This window comes from Capra hircus (assembly GCF_001704415.2).
Source record: "Capra hircus breed San Clemente chromosome X unlocalized genomic scaffold, ASM170441v1, whole genome shotgun sequence".
Taxonomy (NCBI): domain Eukaryota; kingdom Metazoa; phylum Chordata; class Mammalia; order Artiodactyla; family Bovidae; genus Capra; species Capra hircus.
In genome coordinates, this window is record NW_017189517.1 from 12,013,820 (window position 1) to 12,034,665 (window position 20,846).

Consider the following 20,846-nt stretch of genomic DNA (forward strand, 5'->3'; position numbering starts at 1 on the left):
ATGTCAAAGACAATTACATGGGAACCATCAGAGAGCTTCAGAAGTAAGACAGAAAGATTACATTTCACTAACCTAACACTCCCATTACCAAACTTCCCATCTTTTGGCATTTTGGCAGAAACGTAATTGCTCCAGGAAAGCATGACATTTTACATTCACTGAAAGGCACAATCAAAGGGCTTTGGAGTAAATGTCAGTTTCCAGATAATATGTGGGTGATTTAAGGTCATGGAAGTGTGAAATGGCAAGACTCTTCTTTTGATCTCTCAGCCAACACCTGGAACTCTTGAAATTCTTGAACCTGGCCATCATTCTTATGGTAAAAATAAAATATACCAACAACCATGTCCCTTTACTGCAGAACTGATGAATCCTTTCTAGTGTTTTCACTGGCTCTGTTGTTACCCTTTCCCTCAGTCCCACCAATCATCAATTATTGGTGAAATGCCTCGAAGCTATGACAAACTCAGGCTTCAGCCTTCAGCCATCAGGCTGGGGTCTCCTGGTAGTTTGGAGGACCCAGCTGTTGGCCCTCTGAATTCATTCTAGAAGTATTGGACTACAGCCAACATAATGTGTGTTTATAGCTAGACCAGCTAAGGAGATTTTATTTATGTGCAGCCCAGAGGTTGGTCCACCACCTTCAAAGAAACTAAGAAGTGGGTTCCTACCATGACCAGTCCAGGACAAACTTAAGAAAGGCAAGTCTGTGTTTGACATTCCTTTGTCCATCCTTTAGGGACTCCCATCTTTTCCGTATCCTAGGCCTAGTTATGTGCTGCTGCTGCTGCTGCTAAGTCGCTTCAGTTGTGTCCAACTCTGTGCAACCCCATAGATGGCAGCCCACCAGGCTCCCCCGTTCCTGGGATTCTCCAGGCAAGAACATTGGAGTGGGTTGCCATTTCCTTCTCCAATGCATGAAAGTGAAAAGTGAAAGTGAAATCGCTCAGTCGTGTCCGACTCTCAGCGACCCCATGGACTGCAGCCTACCAGGCTCCTCCATCCATGGGATTTTCCGGGCAAGAGTACTGGAGTGGGCTGCCATCACCTTCTCCATAGTTACCTGAGGAAGCACCTTAGATGATTAAGCTATAGTTCCCAAACTTCCTCAAGGGAATGCTAGATCAATGAGATATTCATAGGCATTTGTGAACAACACACTCACTGACAAGAATGTTTGGGAAATTATAATGTGCTATATCCCTCCATGGGAGGCGTATACAGGCCAATTAGCACTAAAAACTTGAAGAAGCCTTGCCATTACAAGTCTCTATTTATTTTATTTAACTCAGCTTTTCCTGCCTTTATTTGGCCAGGGAACACTTCCTTTCATGTCGCAGCTGATAATGTATCGTGAAACCATGATTCCCTAGAGTTCAGCTATAGATTAAGCGGAACCACCCAAAGGTCATGCAAGCATTTTGATACCACTCGGAAATTTTGTGGGAGTCAGGCCCTTCAAGCAGATTTATGATTTCATGTAACTCATTTGTGCAGAATTGTAACTTTATGTCTCTGTAACAGAGGTCAACCTGCTTGTGAGTCGTCATTTCCACTGAGGAGCACATTACTAAACCTTGCCCCTTTAAGATAACTCAGCATCTTCTGGTTGAAAACTTCATCTCTTGTGGGTAATTAATGACTCATTTGCTTTTGCATTTCAACTCAATCCATTCAAAGTTCAATACCAGGGCTTTCCTCCACTCTTAAGAATTTTCTCCTGCATCCTTCATCATCATCTCTTCCTCTTCTCTTCCATTTCTCTTGCTCGTCTTCCACCTCCTCTTGAGGACTGTGCTGTTTTGCCAGAAGAAACCTCCTTCTACAGATAAATGCTTTACCTGTATTGAATATTGCATGCCAGAGCAGAGTGTGTCACCATACCCTTCAGAAGCATGTGGAGAAATCATGTTAATTAAAATTTCTTTTCCTCCTGGAAAAAGAATAACAGAGCTAAAATAGCAGAGAGTGGTTGGCTGGACACTCTCATTAATCCAGGTAGCTGAAAGAAGTAAATAAACATCTTTTCCAAATGTGCTTTAATATGGGAAATGGAGCAAAACTCAGCACATTGAATATTTTCATGGCTATCAGCCATAATGCCATGCCATTGCAGGGGGGTTGAGAAAAACATCATTTTTAATTATTTTTCATTTTCTCATTGGAGGCTTTGATTCAATTTATTTATAAAGCTGGTGAAAAGCCCCATACGTCTAAGATGACTGTAGATTGAACAGTATGGAAGGCAGCTGTGATTTTGCTATAAAGACAAGTTAAATTAACCCACAGGAATGTGTTATTTATATGATGCACTGACTTCATTATTCTCTAAAATGCCCACTCTTTGTGATCATATCTATTTCATGTTCCATGTGGTTGTTCACAATGTAAGTTAACAAACGTGACTTTAAAAAAAAAAAAAACACTATTTAAGGGAACTGATTTTTTTTTTTTTACAGGCCAACTATCCCAGCAGGCATGGAACCTATGTCTCACCACTACCTTTCTCATAACCAGGGGAGTGAGTCAAACCTCCTTCCTTAAGTGGGGAGGAAGCAGCCGGCGCAGTTGGACACTCTTTTTTTTTTTTTTCCTAAAACATATCCCCTCTTTCAACAGATATATTTTATCAAGTAAAATCTACGAGAACAGAACAATAAAAAGGAATTATTAATAAACAACTTCTATCTACAAAATTCCACAGGCTGTACGCATTTCTGGAGCAGGAATGTTTTTGCCTCGGCAAAGCTGTGCAGTTGTGGGAGGATGTCCAGTGTTTGAAGCAACACATGAACTGAGGGTGTCAAGAAAGCAAGCATCACAGGGCCTCCCGTTTCCCCCCACCCACCCTGGGTGGGTGTCTCACCTGCTTAACCACGTATCAGATAAGGATCCCAGAGACTGGGATCTTCACCATCCATCAGAAAAACAAAGACTCAAAACCGACCTTCTGAACAAGGTTCCTCCTAGAAGAATGTTGAAATGTTCTTCTAAAAACTCTGAAGCCTGAGCTGGGTCTGGTCAGCAGCATGGGTAATGACCCAGACTTCAGGCTCAGAGTGTGTTAGATGGATGCCTATCCCAGCTCTAGGACTGGCTGGCTGTGTGAACCTGGGTGAATGATTTCACCTCACTTTACTTCACTGTAAAGTGAAGATGAGAAGAGTTCATTGATTTGAGGCCATATTTAGGTAAGAAACACAAAGTCTTTGGCATTTAGGAATATTTCAACGTGTTATCTAGTGGATGGAGGTAGAGAGTAGCAAAGAAACCCTCAAATCTTATATATGAATCCTTAATAAACTCGAGTCCAAGGATGCTTTGGGATTGTTTAGAATTAATAGAAATGCAAGTACCTCTGAAGACAGGCCTGGGCCCCTTCCTGAGTGGGCAGCCCAGGCTTACACATCTGAAAGGATAAAAACCCAAGTGACAGGATGGCCTTGCTTTTACTGTCTCAGAGCACCTATATTCATTTTGTACCTGCAGTCCATGCATGGGTTTGTTCAGGAAGCTCAACACTTCTTGAGTTTGATTATAAAATCCACGTTGACTTTTCTCCAGAGAAGGCCTTTAGAGTTCATCATATTTCTCAACCCACAAAGGGTTGAGAAGGGCTGCTCTAATCTCTTGAATAATCTTTTGCTTTCTCCCTAGAGACTTTCTTTTGGGCTTCCCTGATTGCTCAATTGGTATAGAATGCGCCTGCAATGCAGGAGATCCTGGTTCGATTCCTGGGTTGGGAAGATCTGCTGGAGAAGGGATAGGCTACCCGCTCCAGTATTCTTGGGCTTCCCTTGTGACTCAGCTGGTAAAGAAATCCGCCTGCAATGTGAGACACCTGGGTTCAATCCCTGGGTTGAGAAGGGAAAGGCTACCCACACCAGTATTCTGGCCTGGAGAATTCCATGGACTACAGTCCATGGAGTCTCAGAGTCAGACAGGACTGAGCGACTTTCACTTTCACTCCAGAGACTTTCTATGGAGATTCAAATACCTTCGTTATTCTCTAGTTCCAGCCACAATGGTGTCTGTTGAAGCCTAGACCTCCTTCCCCGTACTGTTTGTTCTCTTGACATCAACCTCACTCATTTCCAACCTGCCTCCTCACAAATCTCTCTCCAGTTCAGTTCAGTTCAGTCGCTTAGTTGTGTCCGACTCTTTGAGACCCCATGAATCGCAGCACGCCAGGACTCCCTGTCCATCACCCCCTGTCCATCACCATCTCCTGGAGTTCACTCAGACTCAAGTCCTTCGAGTCCGTGATGCCATCCAGCCATCTCATCCTCAGTCGTCCCCTTCTCCTCCTGCCCCTAATCTCTCCCAACATCAGAGTCTTTTCCAATGAGTCAGCTCTTTGCATGAGGTGTCCAAAGTACTGGAGCTTCAGCTTTAGCATCATTCCTTCCAAAGAAATCCCAGGGTTGATCTCCTTCAGAATGGACTGGTTGGATCTCCTTGCAGTCCAAGGGACCCTCAAGAGTCTTCTCCAACACCACAGTTCAAACGCATCAATCCTTCGGAAGGCAGCTTTTTTTTTTTTTTTTTTTTGCTCCTGGGGCTCTGGCCAACTGCTCTCTGCTGCCCCCTCTTGTTCAAACTGATGGGGGCCTAATAGGATTCCTTTCCTGCGGATCAGGACTTGGGCAATCTCCACTGGGAAAATAGTTGGTCCTTTTGCTGTTCAAGAAGGCCTTGTGGTGTTGGCTCAACCCGTGGGCATGAAATTATATGGCCTTGTTTCCAGAACTCCAGAAAAGGCTTTTGAAACGGAGGATATTCTCCCCCAGCTTCATGCCTAAGATTTTGTACTCAGAGAACAATTCATTTTAACTCGAGATTCTGATCCACGTGGAAATGTCCACGGAACAAGGAGAGTTCTCACTCACCCACACTGTAGTTTAATGAAGGGTCTGAAGGCGGGTTTGGGGAGGATACTGAGCCCACAAATAGGGAAGTAGATGGATCCTCAGGGTTGTAGGGATGGGGAGTAGGGGGAGGCAACTGAACAGAAACTTCTGCTCTTCTACTTATTCACAGGGTCCATTTGGGCCTTGTTATCCTCATAAGCATGTTGTCATCATGAGTGCTTCCTGCTTTGTCCCTTCATTTTATCCCTGGCAATGAAGGGTAGGGGGAGAACAAGTGGCTTCTGATGAACATGCAGCACTAGCTGCTTGGCTAAGAATGTGGGAAAGGAGCGGGGGATGAATGCATGCCCAGTGAGCACTTGCTATCTCCCAGTTACCAAGAATGTCCACATCACATCAGCATTGGTTGTTGGAGAGGGACAGAACTAAGCCACTGAGCAGAGCCATGGTATCTGTCAGAAGAAGCGAGTCAGAACCAGCCAGAAGTCAAAAAGCAAGCTCACTCAGCCATTCTGTCCTCTTCACTGGTGTCTCCCTTTCGACAGATGAAGAAGCCGAGAAGCAGGGTAAATGACTCCCCCAAGATCCCACAGCTAGTTTATGGTAGAGCTGAGTTTGGGCTCTCTTCTGTCTGAGAGAAGTCACACACCCTTCTTGTGCCAACATGGCAGATGTCTGACTTCGCTTGGGTGCATCTATGAGGTGGGTGTCAGGTGTTAAGCTAACCATACATATATTTCCAGAAGAACTCAAATAAGAAATTTGAGACATACACAATGGGATAATTCTTCCTTAGAAGCTGCCAATATAGGGGGGAAAAAGGAAAAGAAAAAAATCAGGAAAGAAAAAGAAAGAAACCAAGGTAGCTGAAAGGCATACTTTCTGGAGAACTCAAAAGATAATGATATTCTAGCTCGAAATTTATCTTAATGAGGAAGACTCAATCAATGGAAAGAGACAGATGGGATAATTTAAAGTTCAACTTTCCTCCTTCTGTTTCTTTGTATAAAAGAGAACCAACTTTTTGATCATTTTTTGCTCAGCTGTAATATTCTGCTGCATAAAGAAGATTGAACACCAAATACCACATTAATATGTTATTGGCATCTTTCTTTTTTCATATCTTACATGTTGATTGTAAAACCATCCAGAGAGACTGATAGCTGTAATATATTACAGTTTCTCAACCTCAAATTAATTTCATAACATCACAGTAGAGCCAAATATCCTCTGCTCCAAGAAGTAGCTCAAAGTAGGTAATATTCTTTTCTTTGCTCCTTTAAAACCTTAGTTATGGCTATTTTCTTTACTGGGTGATGTATCTAGACTTTACTTCCTTATGATCCATTACCTGCTTCAGTAATTACCACCTCTTTTGAAGTGTCCAATCTTCCAGCAGATGGACTGAGTGCCTCTGCCAGTGCCCCCAGGGTGAGCTGCACAAAGCATAGTGTGACCAGGGGAACTGTGTGTGAGCTGTGAAATCCTTGTCTCCAAATGGTCATTTCACATTCAGAGTTCCAGCTTGAGTCACTGGGCCTGTGTAGACACAACTTAAGCCAATGACCACATGAAGGAACAACTTAAGGTGATGTTCAATGACTATAAGAGCATGAATCCTTCTGTCCCCCTGCCCAAGCTCTTCTATCTGAGGAGAGAAGGTGAGAGCACTCTGTTGCTTATTCTCCATCACTTGGGGGAAGGAGTTGTGAACAAAGGGACCCGGCACTTTTTCTCTCATCTTTGAGTCTCAGGATCCCTCTGGCTGCCATAATCAAAGGATCAAAAATGGATTCCATTCTTCCATCTCTTTTTTCTAGGGCTGTACTGTCCAATATGATAGCCACTATTCACCTGTGGTCATTTTAATTACTTGAGATTAAAGTGAATAAAAATGCCTTATTATTAAGTTTGATTACAAATTAATTTCTCAGTCACAGTCACATTTCAAGGGTTTGGAAGCCACAGGTAGCTAGCAGCTAGGATTTGGGGGAGGGCAGATGAAGGATATCTCCATCGTTGCAGAAAGTTCTTTTTGACAGCTCTGCTCTGGACCCTCACTGATTCTGATCTTGAAGGAAAAGCAGCATACTGATCAGTTGCAGTGAGAAGGGAAGATATTTCAGGACAGAATTTGCAGGGACAAATATTTATTGTTTTGGTATGGTAGAATGCTCTAGGAAGAGAGGATCTTTAAATCTCTGGTTTTCTTTAGTAGTCTCAATTTTATAAGCATAACCAGAAAGAGTTTAGGATATTCTAAAAAATTTCTCGACAACTGAGTAAAGTAAAATTTAAAAATGAGGTAGAAGAAGGACTAAGTAGATTCAATGGCTACAAATGTATAGTTAAATCGTTTCCCACATTTCAATGCAGAAAATACTTTCTTAAAGCAGTGGCCTAATTGATTTAGAAAATATGATGACTATTACTGTAAAATAACCTATAATTATGGATAATAATAACCTCAAGTTCATATATTGAGTTAATATTTATGTGTTCATTTAACCAATATTTTTAAACACCTGCTGTGTGTCAGGGAATTTTCTAGGCCTCTGGGATCTAACAACAACCTAACAGAGATTTCACCCCGCCCCCCACGCAGAAGCTCATATCCTAGTGAGTAGACATAGAAAGCAAACAATAAACATCCTAAATTAGTAAATATATGGAATATTTGGGAGTGATAAATTCCATGAAACAAAAAAAACAGAGCACAGTAAGGGACATGCACAGTCCTTGGTAGTGATGTTAGTGGTTCAGACAGGTGGGGAGTTAGGCTTGTACTCCTGGATCCTTAGGGTAAAATCCTTATTTTATAGGCATACAAAATAAAGCTCAGATTGGTCATAGTTCATTTACACACACAGGCTTCTGTCATAACATTTGTCAGTAAGGATGTGGCAAGATGCTGTTGTACAATATCCAGGATGTTGCCTTATTGGAGGGCAATATGGCAGCATCTATCACCCTCCTCTGTCCATGGACTTCTCCAGGCAAGAATACTGGAGTGGGTAGTCATTCCCTTCTCCAGGGGATCTTCCTGACCGTGGGATCGAACCTGGGTCTCCTACATTGCAGGTGGCTTCTTTACTGTCTGAGCCACCAGGAAAGCTCTATCACCTTTGGTCATAGCAATTCCACTTTTAGATTGCTGCATCAGTTAGGATAGGCTGGATTATTTTGTGGTAACAAAAAGTCCAAAACTTTACTATCTTATAGCAAAAAGTGTTTAGTTCTATATGTACACATGTTCACCAAAAGATCTGATCCTCACAATGTGGATGAACCTTACACACACAATGTTGAGTGAAAGAAGCTGGACATCAAAGAGGACATAGTGCATCTGGTGGGCAGAATCTCCTCTAAGATTCCTGGAGCCCAGTGGGCACAAATATGTCCCTAGTTATTAAAACACTAATCTAGGTACTACTGTAAAGAAGTTTTACAGATTTACAGTCCCAAAGCAGTGACCCTTAAGATAGGGAGATTATCCAGGTGAGGCCCAACCTCGTCAAATGAGTTCTTCCAAAGCACAGAATGTTCTTTAACTGCTGGCAGAAGAGGAAGTCAGAGTTAAAGCATAAGGGGGACTGACATGAAAAAAGTTCTCTGTTGCTGACTTAAAGGTGGAAGAAGCCTTGTGACAAGGAATGTGAGTGGCTTCTAGTTGCTGAGAATGACCCCCAATCAAGAGCCATCAGGAAAATGAGGACCTCAGTCCTACAACCACAAGGAAATCAATTCTACCAACAATTGGTAAACTTGGAAGATGAACCCAGCACCAGAAGAGACCCAATTCCTGGTGGACACTTTGATTTCATCCCTGGGAGGCCCTGAGCAGAGGATCCAGCCACACTGTGTCTGGATGTTCGACCTAGAGAAGCTGTGAGATGATAGTTTTGTGTTGTTTTAAGCTGTGGAATTTGTGGTCATTTGTGACAGCAGCCACACAAAACTAATACACTGTATGCTTCAACTTATATAAAGTACAAAAGCATGCAAAACTCATATACACTGATATAAGTCACAATAGTTGCCGTTTTGGGGAGTTTATTGACTAGAAAAGGGCACAAAAGAGGGTTCTGGGGTAATAATAATGGTTTTCAATATGAATGTCGATTATATGTGTGTTCAGTTTCAAGCAATGCACTTAGCCTATGTTCCCTTTTTTTATGCATATCATACTTCAATATTGAAACATGCATACAAAACACACATTTTGTTTTTTTACAAAAAAACCACATAAAACAACACTATGTATTTTTTATATGTCTATTCTTATATCACTTGCATACCAAAAAGTCCCTTAACTTGCAAAACAAACTGAAACCAACGATTTCCCTGAGGGAAGGCAGTGCAATTGTATGTGAGTCAAGAGAATTTTTGTTTTTTCTACAATATTTGAACTTTCATGGAGTTTGCAGTCATGAATGACTTGGAACATTAGAAACGCGAAGGTGAAAGAAAGAGTATGGGCTTCCAAGGTGGCCCAGTGGTAAAGAATCTGCCTGCCAAGGCAGGAGATGAGAGTTTGATCCTTGGGTTGGGAAGGTCTCCTGGAGAAGGGAATGGCAACCCACTCCAGTATTTTTGCCTGGGAAATCCCATGGACAGAGGAGCCTAGTAGGCTACAGTCTATAGGGTTGCAAAGAGTTAGACACGACCTAGTTGGGCTTCCCTAATAGCTCAGTTGGTAAAGAATGCACCTGCAATGCAGGAGACCCCGGTTCGATTCCTGGGTTGGGAATATCCACTGAAGGAATAGGCTATGTACTCCAGTATTCTTGGGCTTCCCTGGTGGCTCAGCTGGTAAAGAATCTGCCTGCAGTGTGGGACACCTGGGTTCAACCCCTGGGTTGAGAAGGACCCCTGGAGAAGGGAAAGGGTACCAACTCCAGCATTCTGGCCTGGAGAATTCCATGGACTATCCATGGGGTCGCAGAGTTGGACACAACTGAGTGACTTTCACTTTCACTAGTGGCTAAACACCAACAACAAAAGAAAGAGTAAAGCACATGTAGTGATCCAGTGTCTTATCTGAGCAGAGTACTTCTTGTCCACAGTGGAGGCAGACATTCACGCATGACTGGAGGAAACTAAGACACACCTAGCCATCTCTCTGGCCTCTTCCGTAACAGTAGCTGCCACTTGTTGGGTATTTATTCTCTGCCAGGTCCTGTAAAAGGTGCTTTATATACATTTTTTTCCTCTCTTTTCTCATGCATGCTTTACAAGATAGCTGATTAGGATTATCCCCACTGTATTGATGGGAAAAGTGAGGCCCTGCTTGCCTGAGGCCACACACCTAGTAAGGAGCCAGATGGAGATCCAAATCCTGGTCTGAATCCAGAAAGTGTATGCCTCCCACTGCAATTGCCAGCTCCTCCAATGGCCTCATTGATTCTTTGGCTGGGATACATCACTGTATTATGACTCATTTATTCATTTAAAACTCTGAGTCCTTAATGCCTCAGTGGAGGTAACACCTGAGGTGTTCCCCAAATTATGTTTTTCCTCCTTATGTGTGGAAATGCACCTCCAAGCATGGGTGGGATGTCTGGGAGACTGGGGCTGATATAGAAGGAAAGAAGCAGTGTCCTAGACAGGATCGACTTGAACTGGATTTTGAACTCTCAAAATCCTCCAGGGTCCTGATGCCTAAGGTGATTCAGTCTCCTCCTGAGGGGCTCGGCTCAGTCTAGCTTCAAGCCACAGACTTTATGATGTGGATTTGAGCTTGCTGTCAATATGATCCCCCTGTATAGACTATATTAATAACCTTGGTGCAAGTGCTGTAGACATGGAAAGTGAAATCCTATCCCTGTCCAGGAGATTCCAATCCTCAAGGCATAAGGGCCAAGCCATCCACTGAATTGCGAAAGACTTACAATGAAGGCAGCTGACTCGAGCCTGGACTTGACTCGGAATTCACTGAATGCCATACGGAGAGGGAGCCTGCTCTGCAGAGACGCTCAGGTTACGGAGATAAAAGAGCAGCCTGCAGCACTGACCAGAGCCTTTGCAGCAGACTTTTAAGAAGGAAGGGCAGGAAAAGGACCTGCCCAAACCACTTTGCCTTTGGGAGACTTTTTTATGTTCTTTGACATGAAGAGTGGTCTGTAAATACTCCAAGAGTGACTTCCTTATCATTTGAGATCCGTTTCAGGGGTCTTACAAGGAGGTACAGTTCAGCCTGAATCTCCGACTCTACATTTTTTTAAATCTAAGTATTAGGCTACAAACTCTATTGTATAATAGAGCTCAAAGAATGTTCAGATAATAAAGTAATGCCTTTAGATTGAATAGCTTATATTATACTCATTCTCCTTCAGTTGATGAAATCTGGCTGTATCAGCTACACAGGTTTTGATGAAATTAGTGTTGAATAAAAATTTTCCCAGTTGATATCCAACATAAAATGTCTATTTAGGATGTCATGGTGGAGCATCTAATGCAGATGATAAATCACATCTAGCCATACTTCCAGATGCATTCCACTAAGAAAACAGCCTCTCCTGCAATCTGGGTTTGCATCATCCTGGCAAATTGTTGTTGTCATTGTCTTTGTTGTTAGCTTGCTACTGCCACAGCATCTTGCATCTCAGCTGGCAGAAGATTTGTCCTTGATTAGAGAGCCAGGAACTGTTCATCTAGCAATTCCTTATATGGCTGTCTTCCAGAAGACTCTGGAATACCAAAAGTCAGTTTCTGCTTTGACTTGCTAACAAACCGCTGGCAAGATCTGGAACTATAGAAACGTTTAGGGTGAAACGTTTTGAGTGTGTTTTATTTCACTCGAACTGTGTCTTGTCCTGCTCACTCTTTTCCCTGCAAAAGGTACACTACAGTTTGTATCAACGTCTACAGCCCCATTAGGACAAATAGTTGATTTTTTAGACCAAGTTCAAAAGCTGCTTTTTGCAGGGAGAAGACTGAGCAGGACAGATACAGCTCGAATGAAATAAAACACACCAGCTTGTTGACTTGGTCTAAAAATCAACTATTTGTCCTAATGGGGCTGTAGATGTTGATACAAACTGTAGTGTGCTTGTGCAACCACACACTGCTCACAGTGTCACACTTTTGGTGCCACAGATGGAGGGTGGCATTTGTAATTGGGCAGAGCTAGGACACTTAAAAATGTTTTTTAATTCTATTGAAGCATAGTTGACTTACAATGTTGTGCTAGTTTTTGGTGTAAAGTGATTCAGTTACTGATCTACCTGTCTATATAATAGTTTGCATTTGTTAATCCCAAACTCCCAATCCATCCTTCCCCCATTCCCATCCCCACCTTGGCAACCACAAGTCTGTTCTCCATGTCTGTGAATCTGTTTCTGTTTCATAGATGTGTTCATTCATGTCATACTTCAGATTCCATATAAATGGTATCATATGGTATTTGTCTGTCCCCACCTGGCTTACCTCACATAGTATGACAACCTCTAGGTCCACCCATGTTGCTAATGGCATTATTTAATTCTTAATTTTATGGCTGAGTGGCATTCCATTGTATATACGTGCCACATCTTCTAGAGCTAGGACACTTTTTGTACAACCTCATTGACAAGGAAGGGACTGGGTTACTGGACACACACATGGGCTGTATTTCCTTACATCAGTGGTAAGCTCTCTGAGAATGTAGACTGGTGTCTATTGAATATATTGGGGTACCAGGTAGGATGTAATTAGTGCAAAGAAAACATTTTAAAATCATATATTGTCAAGAAAGGAGACAACTGACATCTCTTGAGCATCTAGTCTATGGCAGATCCTCTTTGAGGGGCCTTGTGATTACCTCGTGTTGGCTTGTGTGCTTGGGGGTATCAAGGGAGTGGTCAGCAGTGACAACTCCACATCAGCTGTGTGCCCTTGACCAAGGTCCTTTGGCCCTACCAAATGCCATTTCCCCACAGATAAAGTAAGGGCAAGAATAGCTGCCTTGTTGAGTTATTTTGAAGGTCGAGTCAGTGTCCATGAGAGTATTTGGTAAACCAAGAAGCCTTAGACCAAATATTATTGTTATTGGGCTCTGAGGAGAAGTTTTAAAAATGAAGAAGCCAAGGTCGCAGCCTTCCAGAAGGTTATTGCATAGCGGAGTGGACAAAGTTGCTTAAGACACTTCCAAAAAAACCCACACCATATCAGATAGTGTGGGTGATGTCCCAAGGTTGTGTGTGCATTGAGTTACCCAGTTGGCAGTGTCTGCATCTATGCTTCCCTCATTACTATTAACAAAGTTCAGGCTCTGAGCCCCTAACCTCGATTTCCTTCAGTGTCCTCAGAGCATGTGGCCCCCCCCCACACACACCATGATCTCTCTCTGCCTAGGATGAGGACCATCTAAGTTTCTTGATATTCCATTTGTGGACAGGATGACTCACTCTCCAGCTCATGCCCAGACGTCTTGGAACCGGATAAGCATCACTGGGACACTGGACTCACTGTGAAGATTAACAGATTTGAGTTCAAGTCTCAGCTCCACTGGGCTTCCCAGGTGGTGCCAGTGGTAAAGAACCTGCCTGCCAATGCAGGAGACGTAAGAGACACAGGTTCAATACCTGGGTCGGAAAGATCCCCTGGAGGAGGGCATGGCAACCCCACTCCAGTATTCTTGCCTGGAGAATTCCATGGACGGAGGAGCCTGGCGGGATACAATCTATGGGGTCGCAAAGAGTCGGACATGACTGAGCACAGCAACAACACGGCACAGCTCCACTACTTCCAAGCTGGGTGGTTCTAATCCTGAACCCCATTTTATTCATCTGTAAAATAGATACAACAAAAGTAACCACCTCACTGGGCTGCCAAACATGTTTTTTTTTTTTTTAATCTATTTATTTGGCCATGCCAGGTCTTAGTTGTAGCATGCAGAATCTTTTAGTTGTGGCCTATGAACTCTTAGCTGCTGCATGTGGAATCTAGTTCCCTGACCCGAGATGGAACCTGGAGCCCCCTGCACTGGGACTGCACAGTCTTAGCCACTGGGCCAGCAGGGAAGTCCCTTGCTGGGCATGTTAATTGAGAGAGGGCATGTGAAGTGTGTAGCCAAGTGCTTGACACATAATAGGTATGGAGACAAGGAGGTCTTCCTGGCATAGTCTGCTAAACATTCTGGAGTCAGCCTACAGGTGACACCACCATGGCCAGCCATCCCTGACCAGGGTGCAGAGCACTGGAGCAGGCAGCCTTGGCAAAATGTCACCCTCTCCTCAGTTGCCCCCCGTCACAATTCTAACCCTTTATTCACTCGTATCAACTCTTCTGCCTGGGGACTGGAATATTGTCTTCTGTGTCAGCTAAATATTTCACAAGATGGTACCCACTAAGGCAGCTTTTCAGTGTGGATGATGTTCACTGTGTCTTTCACCAAGTTCATTTCCCTCTGCTGCTCTAAGCTTGCTCTAAGCTTTCTGCATTCTCATGCCTTTTAGTGAAATCTGGATTTTGAAAATACATACATGAAAAGTTCAGTCCTTTTCTAGGTTTTGCTCTCAAGCCCAGTTAAGTCTAATCTGGCTCCCTCTGATTAAAAATTAATTTTCACTTAGGCAGTGACATGTATGATTTCTCTAAACTAATTTTTCTCTTTTCCTGGGTTGTTCTTATAAAACCTCCCTCTTCAAGCCCATTTGGGTGACAGAGATCCTTTTCCTGGGAGCCACTTTGCCCTCAGAGGCTAGCTTCCTCTAAATCCTCCAGATTGCTCTGAGATATAATTTTCAGCTTTTGTATTTTATTATTCAAAACTAGAACTCCCACAGAGACCAGCCAGGAGATCAGCAGTGGGCGTGCTCCTCTCTTGCAAAGATCCCATAGTAAGCAAACAAGTGGGAGGCTGTGGGCCAGGCAGGGCCATTCTTGCTTTTGTTATTATCATTATTAAAACCTACCTAGGGCTTTTGTGTCAGTGGGAGGTCAGTTCTCAACACTTTTCCCCAATCCTTCAGTTTTGACTTTACTTTCCAAGTCAGCAGAAGCCTGGAAGGTTTATTTGCAAGTTTCTCTCTTACCCACATGATCTAAGAAAGTTGCCTCCTCTAAGTCCTCCCTTGGCTTTTCTGACTCAGCCACAAGCTTGAGGTCATCTTCGGTAGAGCACTTTTGCCCGCACAATGGCTAGAGAGAGTGGAGTCCCTCCTCAGCTCTGCTTATTAGCTGGCATTAACTTAGATCACAGCAAGTTCCTGCTGGGACCGGTCTTTGGTCTTCGGAATCATCTGATACAGCCCCTCCATTTACCAAGGTCAGGAGCTAAATCCCAGAGAGGTCAAGAGACTAGCCCAGGGTCACACAGTGAGCTGGAAGCAGAACTAAGACTCAAACATTGTTTTCTTCGCCTCCAGCTTGGCGCTCTTTCTACTCAGCCACAGGGAAAGGGTGTTGCTGGCCTAGCTCTGGTTCACACCAGATGAACACAAAACTGACCGTGTTTTTCATGACGGCTGTGGTTTGCCCAGCTGATCAAGTCGAAACTGCTCTGGCCAAATCGACCATTAACTGTTGAAGTGAACAGAGTCGAAAATTACTGTCAATAATTTAGAGTGGAGCTGGCCCTGTAAGTTCTGCACGTACTTAAAACCCTCCAGCTCAGCTCCCCAAGCATCTCCTCCACTGCCATTATGCCTGTTTCATGGTGTCTCCTGGTGGGGATCATTTTTCCTCCTCCTTTGTAGATGTCTCCTGACAGGGTTCACATGGACATATCTCATTCTTCAGTGTGATTAAATGGATCATTTTACCCTTTTGTCACCCAGGGGACACCAGCTTCTGGAAAGCACTGGAGATGTGTGAAGGGAGGGTGAAATAAGAAGGCAGGCAAAGAAAATGGGGTGGGGGCAGAGCCAGCCCCACCCCCATCATTAAATATGTGTATGTTACTGTTGTGGGAAATATAAACCAAGAACTCAAACCAAAGATATTGAGTCAAAATTGAAGAGAAATGGACATTTACACAAGGTGTACTCTTTCCAGGAACTCAACTGAGTACCCCCCACAGACTGTTTTAGTGAACTCATATTACAACCCAGTGAGGTTGTTATAGCCCCATTTTCATGGATGAGAAAACTGAGGCTCTGAGACAGCTCAGAGAGCCCTGATGAAACCCCAGGGCAAGGTGCTCTCCAAACCTGTGCCCTCTCCTTTTAAAAATAAACTCATTTGAGATTGGCTTCCTCTTTATTCTACCCCTAAGCCAACTTTTGGAGGGTACCTGGTCAGGCTATTTTATGAGTGGAGACTGAGGCCCAAATAAGCAACATGACTGTATCAGGAGTGGAGTCTGACCTGCTGCCCCTGGTGGTTGTCAGGCCTTGGCTCACCATGGCTTTCAAAATTCTGCCTGAACAGACTCCTCCAAAGGCTGTCGGTGAGAAATGGGGGTGTCACTGTTGGGGAAATGGTGGGCAGTTCTCATCAGGAGAAGGGCGGCCATGGGTCTGATGTTCACAGTTGACCATGAGCCCTGGTCCAGTGCTTCTTTCTCTTGCCTCTGCAGCACGCGTTCATTCAGCATACACATTACCCCTACATCCTCCTCCTCTTTTAATTCTTTCAACGCCATGTGTTTTTCTTAAAGGCTAAACAAATAAATTCAGTGCTTCATGGGAGAAAAATAGACAACCATTGAGAGTGCTGTCTATAACACACCGAACCTGTTTAGAATATTAAAGTCAAATTTCGGAGCAGTGCTTTCATGAAGAAATGCTGTTCATTCAGTTTGGAGAAATGCAGAAAAACAGCAATGAAGTGACAATAGTTTGCATGTCTTCAATCTTGGTGACAAAAATCACCTATAATTGAGAGTATGAGCTTTTTTTTTTTTTTAAATTAGCGACAGCTGGAAAGACAGCTTTGAGGCAATGCTTGGGGTAAGGGGAAAGCATATTTTCTTAGTGTTTTATACTCTATAAAGAATGCCAGCACTGGATGCTTGGGGCTGGTGCACTGGGATGACCCAGAGGGATGGTACACGGAGGGAGGAGGGAGGGGGGTTCAGGATGGGGAACATGTGTATACCTGTGGCGGATTAATGTTGATGTATGGCAAAACCAATACAATATTGTAAAGTAATTAACCTCCAATTAAAATAAATAAATTAAAAAAAAGAATTGTAAATGCATCAAAAAATAATAAATTTATTTATTTCAGTTATTTGCCAGTTTGACAAATAAAGTTTGTCAAATTTATTTGACATTAAGTTTCTACTGCTTCTGTTTCAATTTGAACAGGGGACCCTGCTGTTACCCCTGTCACACGGGCTCAGGACAAGTCCAGCTGCTGATGGCTTAATGGGTCCCCACTGTGTGACTGTTACCGAAAGCAGGAAGGACTGGGCTCTGCCCTGCGCTGAGGCGCTGAGAGTTTGGCAGCACTCTGGCCCTTGAAGAAGACAAGAAAAGCAAGTGACTTACCATATTAGAGCAGGACAATGCCCTTAGGGGACAACACCGACTGTGACTTCTTACGAATAGGGCACCTGAGCCCAAGAGCGAACAGGTGTCTTCCTCATGGTCATACAGGGTCCTGTTCTCGGCAACCCAAGTCTCTGGACTCCCAGGCCAGGGCTCTCTCAACCACCTCCTGCTCTCCTCTCAGACACCAGCAACCAAATGCGTATTTGGGAGCACACTGCTTAGTATGCAAGCCAGCTTGACCTTTATGCTCCCAGAATCGGCAACCTTTTGTGGAAACCATGGGAGGACAAGGTTTTGGATAAATAATGAAAAGAACGGCACACTGTGGAGACAACCAGAAGCCCTGCTCAGACTGCAGAGTCCTCCTCATGTTCCAAGTCCTGAATCTCAAATACATACACAGACGACCACTCAGGCTGCCCTAAGGAAGAAGATGCAAAACCATAGACCTGACCCTCACCCCAATCTCCAGAAGAGGGCTGATTTCAGAGTATGAGCATCTGTGCTAAGTCGCTTCAGTTGTGTCTGACTCTTTGCGACCCCATGGACTGTAGCCCACCAGGCTCCTCTGTCCATGGGATTCTCCAGGCAAGAATACTGGAGTGGGTTGCCATTCCTGACCCAGGGATAGAACCTGCATCTCTTATGTCTCCTGCATTGCAGGTGGATTCTTTACTACTAGCACCATCTGGGAAGCCCTTTTAGAGTACCAAGATCTTTGTTACTCAGTTCCTGAGGGGAACCAGTTCCTGGAAGATAGGCCCAGCCCAGCATTGCAAGAGGTCTTGGAATGTTCTACGAAGGCCCAGGCATGGTTCTCAGGACACACATGGGAACAATTCCCTCTTCTTGGCAGGGAGTCTCTTCACTCCAGGAACAGTCCTCTGAGACTTGTTCCCTACTCCCCCACAGACAGTTTCTTCCCACTTTTAGGAACCCAGATATATGAAATCCACCATGAGAGAGTCATTTCTTTATTTTTCTTACAGGATAATGGTAGAGGAAAGTCGTAGAAATGCAAATACCCTCCAGTGAGCTGGTGTATATAGTCACACTAGAATACACTCAGGTTGCTCAGTGGTAAAGAATCTGCCTGCCAACGCAGGACACTCGGGAGACGTGAGTTTGACCCCTGGGTTGGGAAGATCCCCTGGAGGAGGAAATGGCAACCCCCTCCAGTATTCTTGCTTTGGAGAATCCCATGGATGGAGGAGCCTGGCGTGCTACAGTCCATGGGGTCGCAGAGTCGGACATGACGAAGTGAATGAGCGCACACATCCGATCTCAGATATCTGAGCTCATATTTGGAATTGCCCAAACCCATCCCTGGGAAACCCTGGTGGCTCAGCAGTAAAGAATCCACCTGCAATGCAGGAGATTTAAGAGATCGGGGTTCAATCTCTGGGTCAGGAAGATCCCCTGGAGAAGGAAATGGCAACCCGCTCCAGTATACTTGCCTGGAGAAATCCCATGGATAGAAGAGTCTGGTGGGCTACAGCCCATGGGATCACAAAGATTCAGATGTAGAGACTAAACATCAACATCAAAGGCCATCCTCACAGTGACCCAGATGGTCAGAAATGAATCAGTCCTATTTTACAGCAGGGGAAACTGAGGCTCAGGAGGGGCAAGTCATAATCCCAAAGCTGCCCAGCAAGCAAATGACAGAATCTCAGGTCTGGAGACCAGTGTTCACTGCCTCACTGCACAGACAGAATAGACGAGGGATGAACAGAGCTCAGCAAAGGATCAAATGTTCTAAGGGAGATCCTGGGAGCGCCTGTCTCTGGAGGGACTTACTGCCACCCCCAGGACTCAGCTCACAGGCCCCCACCTCCCCGACAACACTGTTCTAAGACACCACTGCCAGCCCGAGTTCCTTCTGCAGAGGTGGGACTGGACACCAGTGGACACTCATTCACAGAAATACCAGTTCCCAATACCTGATCAATCAGATGGGAATAGTCAGAATCCTGAGTCCTGGGACCTTGTTCTAAAGGGACATTCCTTCTTTCCTTGCTGGTCCTGCAGCAGAATAGAGCCTTTTGGGACACTTGGCTTGAGGGCGCTCTGCACCTGTTTATTAAAAGAGGTGGTGTTAGGAAATGGGTGGCTTCCTGGGTTCAAACCCTCAGGCTCTGCTGTGTGACCTTGGGCACATTCTTTTCCCTCTCTGGGCCTGCTTCCTCATTTGTCACACCACCTTGGATTAGATGCCCCCCTCCCCATGTAGTATTTAATCATGTGCCTTTCTTTTAACGAATCTTAGGAGTGAAGCCTTCCTGTAGGCACGGGGCTTGATGCTGGGGATTGAGAAAGAATAGGGAAGTAAGGACAAATCCCTGCTCTAAAAAAGCTCAAATTCTCATTCTGAAACGTTTTTTTTTTCTTTTGAGGGGGTCATGCTTTTTCCTTCATGCTGACTTACCTTTTCAGAAAATGCCCCTGCTTCCGTTGGAGAATGGAAATTGGCAAGGAGAGAGGGAAAAGGTCCAATTTGCGCCTTTGCTATTTTAGAGGAGGCTGAAATTACGAGCCGAAGTGTAGTGATGTGCTCACCAGAGTGACCTCCGTCCCCCCAAACAGGAGAAAACCCAGGTCTTTTGCTTAAGTGGTTTGAGCTCTTAGGCGTGAGGCATTATTACATAAATTCAAGCTCGCTCCTGATCCTTAGTACCCTGAGTTGCCTGAAGGGGGGAATGGCACTGCCTGCGTGTGCAGCCCGGGCGCTCGGGCCGCCGTTGCAACCGGAGCGAGGAGCGCCCGCCCGCACCACCTGTCCCCGCCGGCATTCCAGAGTAGAGGCCGAATTGGCAGCAAGCCGGCCCGGATCAGTCGCCGCCTCAGTCCGCGTGGGCCCTCCTAGGGGTGTGTCTCGCGGATTCAACTCCCAGCCGCTCCTGGACGAGCCCCTAAAGGCTTCTTCTTCTCTGGCGGGAGCCGCGCGCGCCCCTCTCTTCGCGCTACTGCTCCGAGGCCGCCGCAGGCGGATGCACGACCTCAGGAGACGCTGGGACCTGGGCTCCCTCTGCCGGGCCCTGCTCACCCGGGGCCTGGCCGCCCTGGGCCACTCTCTGAAGCACGTGCTCGGCGCGATATTCTCCAAGATTTTCGGTCCCCTAGCCAGGTACGTTTTAGGCGAAAGCGGGACTCGTGCTTCTGGGCCAGGGCGCGCGGGAGCGGTGCGGGAAAGGAAAGCAACCGTGAGGAGAGGAAAGGGCGCAAAGTTCCGGCCGGCCCGCGGCGGCCGGGCTCGGGGCTCTGGAGGGGAGCGGCGTGAGTTTGGCTAGGCTGCGGCTCCTTCCCCGCGCTTCCGCGGGCACCCTTAGCGCAGCGTCTCAGCTAGCAAGTCGGGTTGCTCGCGGACCCCCTTCCCCCAGGGGAACTCCGAACGCCGGGCTCTGAGCTCCCTCGAGGCGCCCCTCAAGGTGGGCAACCTGGTGCGGGCAAGAGCAGGGCTTCGGAGGCGCACGGTGAAGGAGCCCGAGATTGGGCAGGCGAGGAGGTGGCGGCGTGCGCGCCAAGGGGACTGGGGACAGAAGCCCCGGGGAGAGTC

At 45.4% G+C, this 20,846-nt stretch overlaps 1 protein-coding gene and 1 long non-coding RNA gene across 3 annotated transcripts in view; one reads left to right on the top strand and one right to left on the bottom strand.

Annotated features, from left to right (window-relative positions):
* Positions 1 to 17,058: 17,058 nt before the first annotated feature.
* On the bottom strand, positions 17,059 to 19,801 carry LOC106503792. The gene is made up of 3 exons (XR_001297498.2): positions 19,719 to 19,801; positions 19,234 to 19,366; positions 17,059 to 17,255 (listed from the first exon to the last, which is right to left on the bottom strand). It is a non-coding gene; the product is annotated as an uncharacterized LOC106503792 (long non-coding RNA).
* Positions 19,473 to 20,846, top strand: part of HS6ST2 (heparan sulfate 6-O-sulfotransferase 2) — a 354,205-nt gene continuing 352,831 nt past the window's right edge. The window contains exon 1 of one of the 2 annotated variants that reach the window (XM_018044214.1): positions 19,473 to 20,417. In XM_018044214.1, coding sequence (XP_017899703.1) covers positions 19,990 to 20,417 — 428 coding nt within the window. In that variant the 5' untranslated portion in view covers positions 19,473 to 19,989. The remainder of the gene's footprint in view (positions 20,418 to 20,846) is intronic. The other variant, XM_013976267.2, reaches the window with a different exon arrangement.